This window comes from Stegastes partitus, unplaced genomic scaffold, assembly GCF_000690725.1.
Source record: "Stegastes partitus isolate 25-593 unplaced genomic scaffold, Stegastes_partitus-1.0.2 Scaffold6, whole genome shotgun sequence".
Classification (NCBI taxonomy): Eukaryota; Metazoa; Chordata; class Actinopteri; family Pomacentridae; genus Stegastes; species Stegastes partitus.
Genome location: NW_007577737.1, coordinates 725,569 through 738,712, shown reverse-complemented (window position 1 = coordinate 738,712; position 13,144 = coordinate 725,569). Strand labels below are relative to the sequence as shown.

Here is a 13,144-nt window from a genome sequence, read left to right as displayed (position 1 = left end):
AGCAAGGTTTAGGATTATTAAGGGTCGGACTATCGAGTCACGACTGTACTTTAACAACAGTAGGAGCTGCTTGTACTGTAAAATTAAAAAGAGAACTTGATGCTTCTGAGAGATGTTTCAAGAGGACAAAACATTATGACGGCAGGTAGGAAAAGAAGAAAGAAAAACCAAAGAGGAGCATCAAGTTTCCATTAAAAGAAAGCATTTAAAAAGTCATGTCAGTGGCTAAAATCAGAAAAAATAAGAAACAGGAAGAGACAAAGAAGAAAGAAAGATGGACCCGATGACAGAGAAGCAAATCTATATAGTTTAAATATCTGTTGTATTATGTTTTTTTTATTGAATTTATATATTTATTAAACTACAATAGCGTCAAGATCAGTCCAAAAAAGAAGAAAAGATTAAAACTGCAGCCTACAATATCACAACATCGCGCTGGCACAGACGAGCTGCAATAAATCAAAAAGCTTCAGCAAACTGAATAATTCCTTTCCTGGCTTTCTCTCTTTTTTCTTGGCAGAACTTCATTATGTTTTTTTAGGTGCTGGGATTCCCCCATGTTCTACTGGCAGGTTCGCAGTAAACAGCCCAATGTTTACTTTCAAACCTTTAAATGCTGGAAGGATCTTGGAAAGGGGAAGGTAATCCGTCCTCAAGCCTTCTTTTTTTATTTTTGTTCTTCCAATGTCACATTCTTCGAGGCCGAAGACGCTGGCAGGAGTACAGAGCATCCCACACATGTGGACACCATTCAGTAATAGTTTTATAATTTGGAAGACAAAGCACAACATAATCAACGCACGGCCTGAAGTCAATTCGTTTCCTATGTAGCCGAGCGGCTCCGGCGACCCATCTGTTGGAGTTGGCGGCGGTCACACATACCGCGGTCATTAGCTGTCATCAACTATTCTGATTTCAATTTTTCCTTATTTCCCTGGTGATGCGATTTCTTTTCATGAACATTCCTCTTACCTGGCAAGTCTGAGACGGATGACAAGTTGATTAGAACCATTCAAACGTCCCCACCTCCCTAAATAATAGGAATGGATTACGAGCAGCAACACGGCCGCCGGGCTCGAGTTGGGCAATTTATAAAGGAAAAGAAAGTAATTTAAAAAGTTTCAGCATGTGTTCGGAATTCATTGTCGGAGAGTTAAATTTAAAACAATTCATTTTCACATTAAGGGATTTTCAGTAAGAGAAAGCTTTAAATATCGGGTAGCAGGAGTTTCCCCACAGGACGGCTGCTCCCACGACAGCGCTGACATCGCTCCGGATGAGACTGGATCAATCCGCTGAGTCGCCTCCAAACGGTTTCCATCTATGTCCTGCGTCCCCATGAATAATCAGTTTTGTTTCTTTGTTTTTATTAAATTGGTACAAAACTTAAAAATGTTGCAGAAGTTCTACATTTTGGGATAAATAAAAGAGGTTTGGCACGTTTACCTCGGCCCGATGTCTCCAAAGGTAATCCACACAGATCAGATAGATATTGACTTTAATGAGCAAAAAGAAGAAGAATCTGGAAAAACTGAGACAATTATACATTGGACAAAATTTGAGTCACATGCAAATTGCATAAGTTGAAAGCAGAAAGAAAAGAAAGAAACATAAGAAGAGTAACAAGGAATTAAAAAATAAATAAAAATAGGAGACTTAAGCTTAAGTTAATACCGACAGACTATTGAGCATCTGAATATAAGCCTCACCCATCCGTCCATCATGTCTACACCTTAATCCTCACTAGGGTGGGGGGCTGGAGTCTATCCCAGCTGACTCAGGGTGAAGGCAGGTTCACCTGGACAGGTAACCAGTCTATCACAGGGCTACACTTAGAGACAGACAACCAAGCACACTCACATTCACACCTACGGACAATTTACAATCACCAATTAACCTCAGCATGTTTGTGGACTGTGGGAGGAAGCCGGAGAACCTGGAGAGAACCCACGCTGCACGGAGAGAACATGGAGACTCCACGCAGAAAGATCCCGGGTGTCCTCACCGGGACGCCAACCGGCGACCTTCTAGCTGTGAGGCGACGGTGCTAACCACCGAGCCACCTGCAGCCCAACAGTAAACAGCTCCAACAAAAATGAACTTGGTGTGTTTTCATTTGTTGTCAGTATGGATCGATGATATGGGTACATCAGGGCAGATGCCAATTATTGGTAATCAGGAAAGATCGACAGTCAGTATTTGGAACTCACATACATTGTTGTATTTACTAGCATACCTGCTTCCTCATCATTAAGGATTACTAGAGCAGTACGCTAGCAAAAGTAGTGATGCTAACTCATTGAGATTCATCAGTTTTCTCCTCTTTTCCTGCTGTTCTGTTCTGTTTTGTCTAGTTTCATAGGGTTTTGGCCTAATCTGTGGCTGCCAGTAGCTACGTTCCTGCTTATGATGACGGCTTGTGTTTCCTGTTCAGCTTTTGTAGGTTGCGTCTCTGCTAGTGCATTTAATTTAGCGATTATTGGGTAATAAAAGCAAGACTAATCAAAGAAAATGCCAAATATCAGCTAAGATGAGCAGCCAGGTTGATGTTCAGTTTAAATTACAGGCCAAGCTGAAGGTAAGATGAACAAGATCAACCACTTTAGATGACTTTGGTTTGATATGAATAAAGGTTGCACCAGTTTTTGTGAGCTTTAGCGGTTCTGATGGGTAGCTTTAAAGGCGGACCGAGCCAGGTCAGCTGTTTCCATCTGCAGCTCTGACTAAAGCTCACTGGCTTCTGGCTGAACCAGAACACTTGACATATTAAGCTGAGCGTTAGCGATATTCCCATTTCACTTTGGATTAAAAAGGTGAAACAATATACATCCAAAAATGTCTTAATTGCAAAGTAACCAAGTGATCGCAGGGGATCCGCTGCCAGGACTACCCCCCCAGGAGTCCCGTCTCCAAACCCCGAGAACCCAGAGCCGTTTGGCGACATGAGCGCAACAACACGGTATGAAACCTGAGAGCATAAAACGTCTGGATGAGGAAAGATGTTCACCGCAGAAACTGGATGCCCAAAGAGCGTCTGGGATTGAGCCTGAGCAGCCCGGTGGTGTGTGTTAGCCAAGAGTGTGCATCAAGGAAAGACAAGAGCAACCATAAGTGGCGGCGGGCAGCATTAGCCTGTTGTTCTGAGTGTTGCTAGTTACTATTACTCTCTTCATACACACACACACACACACACACACACACACACACACACACACACCGACACACTGGTCTTCTTCAGAGCCAGCCTTGCAGAATCGCCTCTGTTTGTTTGGACGTCTCCAGCCTGTCAAACCCACATGCCATGCACTGCTGTCTGACACGCACAAATGAACACATCTCATCTGTGCTGCTGCTTCTTCTGCTTCTGCTTTCTAGATACGGCTTCAAAGGCGAAGTCAGTGGGAGGAAATGGAGAGAAAAGAGAGGGAAGGAAGGCTGGCCAGTTAAAGCCAGAGAGTCCGAGGAGGATCTCAGGTTTTGTCCCTCATGTCAATCAGTCGTTTTTTTGTGGAGCAACAGACTCTGCTGCTGGAGCTTGAAAAAAAATGGATGGAGCGGGTGGAGGACACACAGATCACTACGTTACCGCGACAACTAGATGGGTTGCGACGGTTATTAGGATGCTGTTAGTTCCCGGAGGCAAACTAAAGTTAAATGGAGCCAAGCACCCGTAGCTTGACATTTTTAAAGATTACATTTGTTCAGAGCATCCGAATAAAGACTGCGTTTTGTGCTAATTTAAGCCCTAAATTCAGACTAAATAAGCACCCGAGAACCAATCAGGAAAACAAGCGCTACAGCGTTAAGTGTCAGCGGCAGTGCAGGAGCAGGAGAGCAGCGCTCTCCAGCTCCTAAATAGACAAACTGTCTACGTGTCATGTATACAGTAATGGGAAGATAAATAATTCAAAAAACCAGCCTAAGGCCAAATCAGCTCCTCTGCTCGCCCGCGCTCGAAAATCGATGTTTGGGGAGGAAAAAGGCGTAGTGTTTTAGTCAGTTCGGCTCGGTCGGTAAAATGACTGTGTCACTTCCGCTGGAGCAGAGAAGTGGAGAGTTTAACGCGATGAGGAGATGTGAGGAAGTAGACGAAAGAGAAGAGAGAGGGAGGGAACAGAGGATAACGCCGAGAAAGAAAAGAGGGAGCAGGCTGGTGAGAAAGACAGCGAGGCGTTCACACACAGAAAAAGTGCAGGATTTTTTTTTTCTTTTTTTGTTCCAAGAATAGCAGATGCTTCTACTCAACGCTGAGCCGGAGCCGTAGGAGTAGTTTAGGCATTCCTGTGGTTGTGTCACTACTTCTCGGAGGTTAAGCACCACTATCTCTTTATGCCCCGAGTGACGCACAGCGTGACCCTGCCGGCGGACTGGAGTCGGGCTGTTTGGGCTGAACTGGTGGAGAAGAGTGGTGGTGGAGTGGAGGCAGGTGGAGCAAAGCAAAGACAGGACAAAGGAAAAGAAAAACTGGAGGCAAATATGATGTTTGATCAAAGCAAAAATTAACTAACTTTATGAACGATTTACTGTTTTAATTTTATAGATTTTCCCTGTTTTGTTAAATTACAGATAATATCCATATATTTCCACGTTAACCCTAAAACAACTGCAAACTTGTAAATAACAATCAAAATTAAAAATCCTGCATGATAACAAATGGTAATGCATATTTTTTAAAATGCAAATAAATCAGCAAAAATATGCTTATTTTACAGATATTTGCTGTTATTTAAAAGAACACGTATGAATGTTAAGGATTAATAAATGTTTTGTTGTTTTTAAAAAACACAATAATTTTAAAAAACTGAAAAAAAAATCACATGAAGGCAATTAGTCACCATAAAATTACACAATATTATTCAATTTAAATCAGTGAGAATTATCATTATTTTACAGATATGTGCAATTATTTGAAATAAAAAAAATTTGTATATTAAGGATTGAAATATTTTTAGGTGTTGTTATTTTACAGATTTTGCAAAATTAAATCCCATAGTAACTGGAAAAAAAAATATTAATGTACATATTGACAGTTTAGCTAAATATTGTTTTACTGAGATATGCAATTATTTGAGTATTATTTGTGTATTAAGGGTTCATTTGTAAGTGTTATTTTACAGATTTTACTAAATTAAATTCATAGTAACTGGAAAAACATACAAAAAGAATATTAATATACATGTTAACTGTCAGTTCAGCTAAAGATATCATTAATTTACAGATATTTGCTATTATTTCTAACCTTTTCACAGTTTTTGAACATTGTAGTATTGCACTGGGTTTTTTTTCCCCTTCTGCCAGAGTTTCATTGCATTTTCACAGATTCTTTTTTTCAGTTCATCTTCTTTGGTTGGTTGTCCATTCACACTAAGCATCACTGTTTGGTTTTATCAGAAGAGCTGTCACCTCACGCCCTGAAGTAAACTTCTACTTCACTGTAGCAAGTAAGAAGTTAAATTGCAGGCTTGCAAAAAGATTTCCAAGGGGTGTTCGCTTATTCTCTAAGAAACTGCGTATGTACCCATGAAGACATATTAAAGTTGATAAATAAACTTGTCAAAAACATCATTAAGCAATCAGCTGGCAATAAACCTCAATGACAGCTGGTCATTAGCATGAAGAACGATTTTCCTTCATCTCGATCTTTGGGGGTTTTTTTTGTTGTTGTTGTTACTCGTCGACCTACAAATTCCAACGAGGTAAAACTGGGAGATGATATCTGGAAGTGTTTACGTAGCGGTGAACTGCACAGCCTCTGCTCACACTTCCTCTCCCCTCTGTCAGTTTTCTGAACCAGAGCCATGGGATGTGCCGGCTCTGATAGCCGGGCAGCTAATGTCAACACTGGACCAGGGAGAGCCATTAGGGATAATGTGGCGCTGCTGAGTGCCCGGGCCTCTGCTCCATAAAAACAGGTGGTCCCACGGTCACCCCTCCTCTCTGTTCCCCCTCACCTCCTCTACTTAGCATACCTCATGGCTCTCTCCCCCTCTACCTTCCTCCAGCTCCACCATTCCCTCAGCACACATGGGAAAGGTTATTTGCACAATTGGTGGTGATTAGCTCTTGATTTGGCTCGCTCTGTTCGTGCGATCGGGTCAGTGGATGGATGCAAAAACCAGAACGGCGGAGGGCACAGCTGTGGTTCGCCCATGGCTGAAATTGGATGAGGAGAACCAGGGAGGGAGGGAGGGATGAGAGGGAGGAAAGAGGAGCAAGGAGTCGGGGGTTTTGAAACCTCCGAGGTCCTTTGCTTTCTTGGCAGCCCCGAGTCCTGGATTCAGGCTGCTGGCAGAGAAAATATGAACTGTTCTGTCCCTGTTATTCCAGGTGTGGTCCTCATAAAGCAAAAGAAACCCCTATCTTTCTTCCTTTTCAACAACCTGCCTCCTCGCTCGCTGTTTGTCTCCTGAGTTGGGGTCAGCTAACAAGAAAAACGTGGGTGCCGTCTCATATCTGGCCGGTGAGACGGGTTATAAAGCCCGCTATGCTCCGGAGTGATTTGGGGGTATGCTGGCTCTGTTGGCTTGGTTGGATGTGCTGGCCGCACCGTTTGGGTTGGTGTTGGGCTTAGGGTTGGCCCGGTGCCTCAACATGGCTGGTTAGGCCAAAGAATTTTTCTCACAGCAACGGCTGCTCTAGCCATTGCTCAATCTCTCCATCCCTTCATCCATCCATCCACTCATGCAGCTAGCCAGGCAAGAACGAAGGCCTCTCACTATCTGGGTGTTCAGCCAACAAATCCCCACTCCACTCCTTTGGCCTCTCCTCTACATCCATATATCAGGCTGACGGCTGCGGAGAACCCGACATCCAGCCAGCTGAATAAAACAGAGATTAAGCACCCACCCGAATCCATTTAATTACTCATTCAACAGCTCTCGGCATGTCGCTCCAACCGCTGTGAGAACTTTGGTATTCTTCAGTGTTTACTTTTGCTCCCAGGGACTAAAGGGAGGGTTGAAGGAAGCGGCTGGTCACAAAGAAATCTTGGCCTTCGGAACGCAAATAATCGTAAAAACTTGGTTGCTGCTAGCGGCGTGTTTCTGTTTCTGAAATTTGACCGGAGTGAGCAACGGGATGGCGATGCTTGAACCAGTCCAGGGCATGACATGACATCCAAACATCTGCAGACGCACAGTCAGCATTTACAGATCATCATCACCACCATATGGAGCGAGTCTGATGAGCTAACTAGCTAAAACTGCTCTTTGCACAATAAAGTAGCACCATTTTTGTATTGTCTTCAACGTTAGGGATGTTTGTTTAATCAGTAATAAGTAAACCAGCAAATATAAAAGCAGCACTGACCACAATAGTTGTTTGCATTTGTGTGAATCTAGAAATTCAAACTTCAGCATTTTTCGCCTTTAAAGCTGTGAGCTGTGAATGTTGGGAGGCTGCGAGGCCTTGATGAGGGTTACTGGATCTGGATTTGACAGCGTCTTGGCAATAAAATATTAGAGTTCACAAGGACGGGGTTACAACCGCAGTAGAAGGCATTTATGCTTTTGGCATCCCTCGAGCATATTCAACAGCCTCCAATCAGCAGCTACGATATGGCCCGCAGTCAAGAATGCATCAGTTTGGCGGCAGCGTGTTTGCTTTTTAGATAGTGGTGAACCAGGGCGGCAAGAGCTGCTTGTGTGTGACACAACAAACCCAACCGGGCCCGAGAACCGACTCTGACTCTCCTCGGTGCCAGCGCTCGCTCGGGGTTCGGTGCATGGACACAACACAGCGAGGCCGACCATGAGGAAGGAGCAGCTAAGCCAGCTAAAGGGGCTCAAACATGCCAACGTTCTCCTCTCCTAAAAACACAATGCCATGTTTGGAGAGCCTTTATGTCCGACGCCGAGTCTCCCTGGAAGAGCCGAGGGGGCACGGGGCCAGGAGAGGTGGCGCTTTGTGCTGGAGGGGGGGACCGGGCATCTGGGAGAAAACCTGAGGGGGACCCTGGGTGCTGCAGACTGCAGAACAGTCGCATGACCTTTTCTAGAATGCTGCCACCCGCCTGCCACTGAAACACAGTCTGGCTAATTAAAGTTTCAGTGGCATTGAATTTTCACTGGCACAGCACACCTCGGGCAACCTTGGGGGCTCTCAGGCAGGCGATACACACAGAGGGAAAGATGGAAGATAGAAGAAAAGAGGCAGAGAGGAGCTGAGGAAACAGTTTAACGAGAGGACAGCCACTAGAGGACAGCACGGCAGATCCAAGCAGCAACACACAGACCGGCAGCGGCTCTCCGCAACACACAGGAGAAGGAATATATATATATATATATTTATATTAGGATGCAAATAGACACTCACAAACATGCACACTGTCGGGGTGCTTTACATAAGCTCCGTCATGGTTTGCCCTTCCGAATAGTTGTGCTCAAAATATTCAAGATCATATGGAATTAGAAATGAAATTGAAACTGTCCAACGCCGTAGAACCGGCTTGAATGCGAGAGCTAAGCCAGAGATATCCGATGTCAAAACGCTGAGTGCTTTTCCAAATCTTATCGGGCCGCCTCTCGGGCTAATGGAATCTTGATGGGTCAGTTTCAAGAATAAATGCATGACTTATGACATGGCTACCGGGAGCATTACCAAAAATACTGGACAGCATGTTCCCGTTTCCAGAGGATCATTGAATAATTGGCCACGTTTGACCAGGACATTTCTGGAAATATGGCCAAGAAAAGGTTATGCAAGCAGACACAGACTCGCTGCTCATGGCCTGTATTTCTCAATCTGCTGGCCTTGTCTCCATTAATGATCTTGACCCCCTTTTCACCATTTTAGAAGTGAAAAGGGCTTAATGAAGCTGAACAAAGCTGCTGCTTGTGTGTGTGTGTGTGTGTGTGTGTGTGTGTGTGTGTGTGTGTGTGTGAGACAGAGACCCAGAGAAAGAGAAAGCCCGTGTGACTGTGTGTTACAGCTTGATGAGGTCTTGGTCTGTGATTCCTGGGGGAGGTGGTCCAATCTAGGCTTTATTAGTCCTTATTGAGCTGTGTGCAGGCAGGCAGGTGTGTGTGTGTGTGTGTGTGTGTGTGTGTGTGTGTGTGTGTGTTTTTTCTCTATCGAGAACATTTGGAAGAGCTTTATGAGCACCTTTGTGTGTGTCCCTAAAACACACTCGGTTGGTAGCAGTTTAATGGGGTGTGCAGGGTTTTGTGCATGGACCGGTTTTTGTTTTTTTTTCCCTCATGCCTGTAATTTTCTTCTTAGAGGTGAACTTTTTTGGTTTGATCGCATCGTTTGTGTACATCCAGCGATGCCTGTCGACCACAGTGACAAAAATAATAGAGGGGGCTGTTTACCTTCCATATCGCACAGAGATGAACGACATATCTAGAGGAACAATTAGCCCGTTTTGGGCTCGCTGAATAAAGAATGATCGGTATTAGACTTCCTGTTCGTGTCACGGTTTGATGTCTGTGAGCTGCAGCCACCGTTCATGTCCTACACCAGCGGTCATCAACCTTATTCACACCACAGAAGAAAGTTTTCTATGGACCGGTCATGGCACACAACAAAAAATTATAGTTTTTTCTGTTAAAAAGTTTCACAAACGAATAAAATTACTTGCTAAATATGTTTATTTTTTCTTGAGTCTTTCCAAAGAAGCTCTCCGGAGACGTTTGATTTTTTAGCAGCGATTAGACTGACGGTTCTGTTAGCATGTAAACAGCACAGACAGAAGCGACGGAAAGATGAGCTCGTCATTTTTCAGAATAAAACGCCCCGTAGACTGTGCTGGAAATAAAAATAAAACAATACAACTTTTTCTCTTTCTTTCTGCATGGCCTGGTACCGGTCCGCAGCCCGGTGGTTGGGGACTGCTGCTCTACACAACATGTCTCGGGTCTTTCTGTTTCCATTTTTTATTCGTTTAGTTATTGAAAAGGAAATCTTGTCCAGATGATCTCCCTGTTTGGTGTATTTATGCAGCAGAACCATGAAACCGTTTTCTAACCTGCTCATACTGTTTCCAGCCTTTTCCTGTTTAAACTGACATCAATACATGCTCCAGATAAATGTGACTTCATAGTAATGAATAAAAACAGCAAAATCGCCGTCTCTACAAAGCTTACTTTACCACGGAGTTAAAATGAGTATGGATGTAAACACATACACACTGTGCACTTTGTTTCACTGAGCACACAGAGTCATTAAAAGCACATCATGGTCAAGCACAGCCAACAATTATGCAACTGAATTAAGATTTGTGGTTTTGGCAGGAGTGACCGCGGCCCTGTTCACACCTGGCATTAATGTGCATCTTTAAAATTAAAATTATAACATAAAGTATTTATTAATGACCTGTTTTCATGACAAAAGTGAAACTAAAACCAAAGCGTTTCTCAGTGAGCTGCATCACACACTTCAGCTCTCAACCTTCATTTCTGCTGTTCAGTCCATTTATCAGTTTGACCTGTTTTGTGCTGCTGTGAATTAAGACACTCACATTCAGCTATGCTATCGCTTGGTCACATCTAAAACATATGCAGCGTATCAGCCGCTCGGCCGAGAAGGTGATTGGCTGCAATCTGCCTTCTCTCCAGGACCTCCACGCCTCCAGGACTCTGAGGCGTGGAGGTCAGACGGTGGCCGACCCCTCCCACCCCCGACACAAACTTTTTCAAACACCCCCCCTCTGGCAGGAGGCTTCGCTCCATCAGAACCAGAACCTCACGCCACAAAAACAGTTTCTTTCCATCTGCCACCGGCCTCATGAACGACGTCCAGGACCCCCACTGACCTCCCCTTCCCCCTCTATATCTTTATAAATGTAAATAACAACATATCAGCACCCTCAATACTCCTGTAAAAAACACGACTGGTCTATGGTTCTGATTTAAATTTAACTCTGACTGTTTGCACTATTACAGTTATTTCTGTTTCTAGTTACTTACTTTATTTTACTCTATATTTATTGTTGTTTTTGTTGCACCAACCCACCAGAACAAATTCCTCGTAATGTGTGAACTATACCTGGTAATAAATCGGATTCTGATTCTGATTCTGATATCTCAAAGACTAATGGACCAAACTGAGGCAGGCAGCCGTCAACATTCATAAAACGCTAATGCTAATCCAACACTGTGGATGTAACATCGCCTTAAGTCGGCCATTATTATTATTTAATCAGAAGAAATCAGACAGTTCTCGAGTCCACTGAGGGGGAGTCCATCCAGAATAACACCGGTAACCATGGTAACCGTACACAAAGATGGTGACGGAGGTACGGATGATGAAAAGATTAAATTAAATATGAAAAAATTAGACCAGAATGTCACTTCAAAAACAAGATTTAAATGTTTTCGTTGACAAAAAAAACAGAATAAAACTAATTAAAATTAAAGAAATGCACGTTTTTGTCTGAACTAAACGAGAATCAGGTGCCAACATGGTTTGGCTTTTTTTTAGCAGTGTGAATGTGTTCGGTGTCACACTGAAGCGCCGCCTACTCCACTGACGTCTCCTACGTAAGTGGACGTACGTATTCATTCATACGCTCACTAACGGCAGCACATCTGGTCTCTGCAGACACAAATGATGCACGTGTTCTTTTCTGCACACAGAGCAGGGAAGTCACACTCAAGCTCTTGAGGCACAAGATGCATTCTAACGCCAGGTGTGAACTGACGTAGCTCGAGCCATCCACTTGTGATCAAATCGCCCGTGACGCGGGCGTGAACAGGGGCCAGTGTAACCACCGCGTTTAACTGTAATGGTTCCCAGTATACTCACGGTTGGCAGAGTTTGATGAGATCCTGGTCGGTGGTCCCAGGTGGCAGGCCTCGAATATACAGGTTGGTCTTACTCAGCTGCTCCGCCCCTCCCTGGCTGCAGCTGTTGGTGCTGGGGCTGGGAGGAGCCATGGGATGAGGGGGTGGAGCATAGGGCTGCTGGGGAGAAAAGGAGCAAAGAGAGGAGCGACTTAGCACCAAGGACTAAAAATAGGCTTCGTTTTAGAGACGAGTGAAAGAGTTTGAAAGACACTGAAAGGTGGAAACGTTTCTGAAGGAGATCAAAATATATCTGTCGAGGAAACAGGAAGTGCTGCTGGTTCAATGTCACCGCAATTACAAGACATTTTAGGGCAGCCGTGAGACAGCGAGGAGACGGCGAGATGAAAACCCAGAAGCAGATAATAAGATAATAGGCAGTTAATGAGTAAAATTTTTGAGAAAATAACCTCGGTCTCAAATAACAAGAAATAACACAGTACAGGGAGAACGTCCTCACGGGGGGAAAGGTCTCCACAATGACAAAAAAAAAGTCTGAGAGGCTTTCTATATGGGGATTCATTTATTTATCTAGTTTTTAGACAGTTTTTTAGTAGAATCTGGTTCCTTGTAAACGCGAAACTGGAGTCAAAAGGACAAACCTTTACTTCAATTTGTATTTTAAGTAAACATCTCACCAAGGAGACTCTCTGAAATTAGGGTTCATAAGGCTTCCAGCAGCTTATAAACAGTTTTAAACGAAGGCAACTTCCTGCCCTCAAAACCCATTTCATTACAAAGTGAAACAATTTGCACCTCCGAGGGTGTGAAATCCCGATCCTGCAATAATCCACTCCTGAAACATCTCAGGGTGATTTTCTTCTTTCAGTATAATCTTCAAAAATGTGTTCAAATGTGTTAAAAATGTGTTAGCAATGTGACCCCCCGCCCTTCCCCCCTTCGGCTGTCTCCTTCCCCTCCTTGTCCCCTGCTCTCCTTATGTGCTTGTTGTGCTGTTAGCGTAGATTTATGGTATAGGAGTCAGGGCCCCCTGCTCACAGCCCATTTATATCTCTATTGCAGGGACGCTGCACACGGTGACAGAGTGAGAGAGCCGGGGCCCTGTGGGCATGAGCGGAAACACAGAGAGAGGGAGGGAGTCAAAAAGCAAGAAGGTGAGAGAGACGAAGAAGAAGAAGAGCAATAAAGTAAGTGAGTGATGGATGAAACACAGGAGAGAAAAAATGGCCGGGGAGAGAGGAGGACATGACTAAATACCACCAGCAGCTCCAGTTAACCACGTTAACCCTTATCCTCCCCAGAGAGAGCTTCAAGACCTCATACCATGCTGTAAAAACACACACACACACACACACACACACACACACACACACACACACACACACACACGGTTTAACATG

At 44.1% G+C, this 13,144-nt stretch overlaps 1 protein-coding gene across 5 annotated transcripts in view; it reads right to left on the bottom strand.

Annotated features, from left to right (window-relative positions):
• LOC103356545 (RNA binding motif, single stranded interacting protein) overlaps positions 1–13,144 on the bottom strand; it is a 211,766-nt gene that overhangs the window by 160,154 nt on the left and 38,468 nt on the right. For 3 of the 5 annotated variants that reach the window (XM_008280734.1, XM_008280759.1, XM_008280741.1), the window contains exon 2: positions 11,746–11,903. In XM_008280734.1, the coding sequence (XP_008278956.1) occupies positions 11,746–11,903 (158 nt within the window). The remainder of the gene's footprint in view (positions 1–11,745; positions 11,904–13,144) is intronic. The other 2 variants (XM_008280750.1, XM_008280767.1) reach the window with 1 other exon arrangement.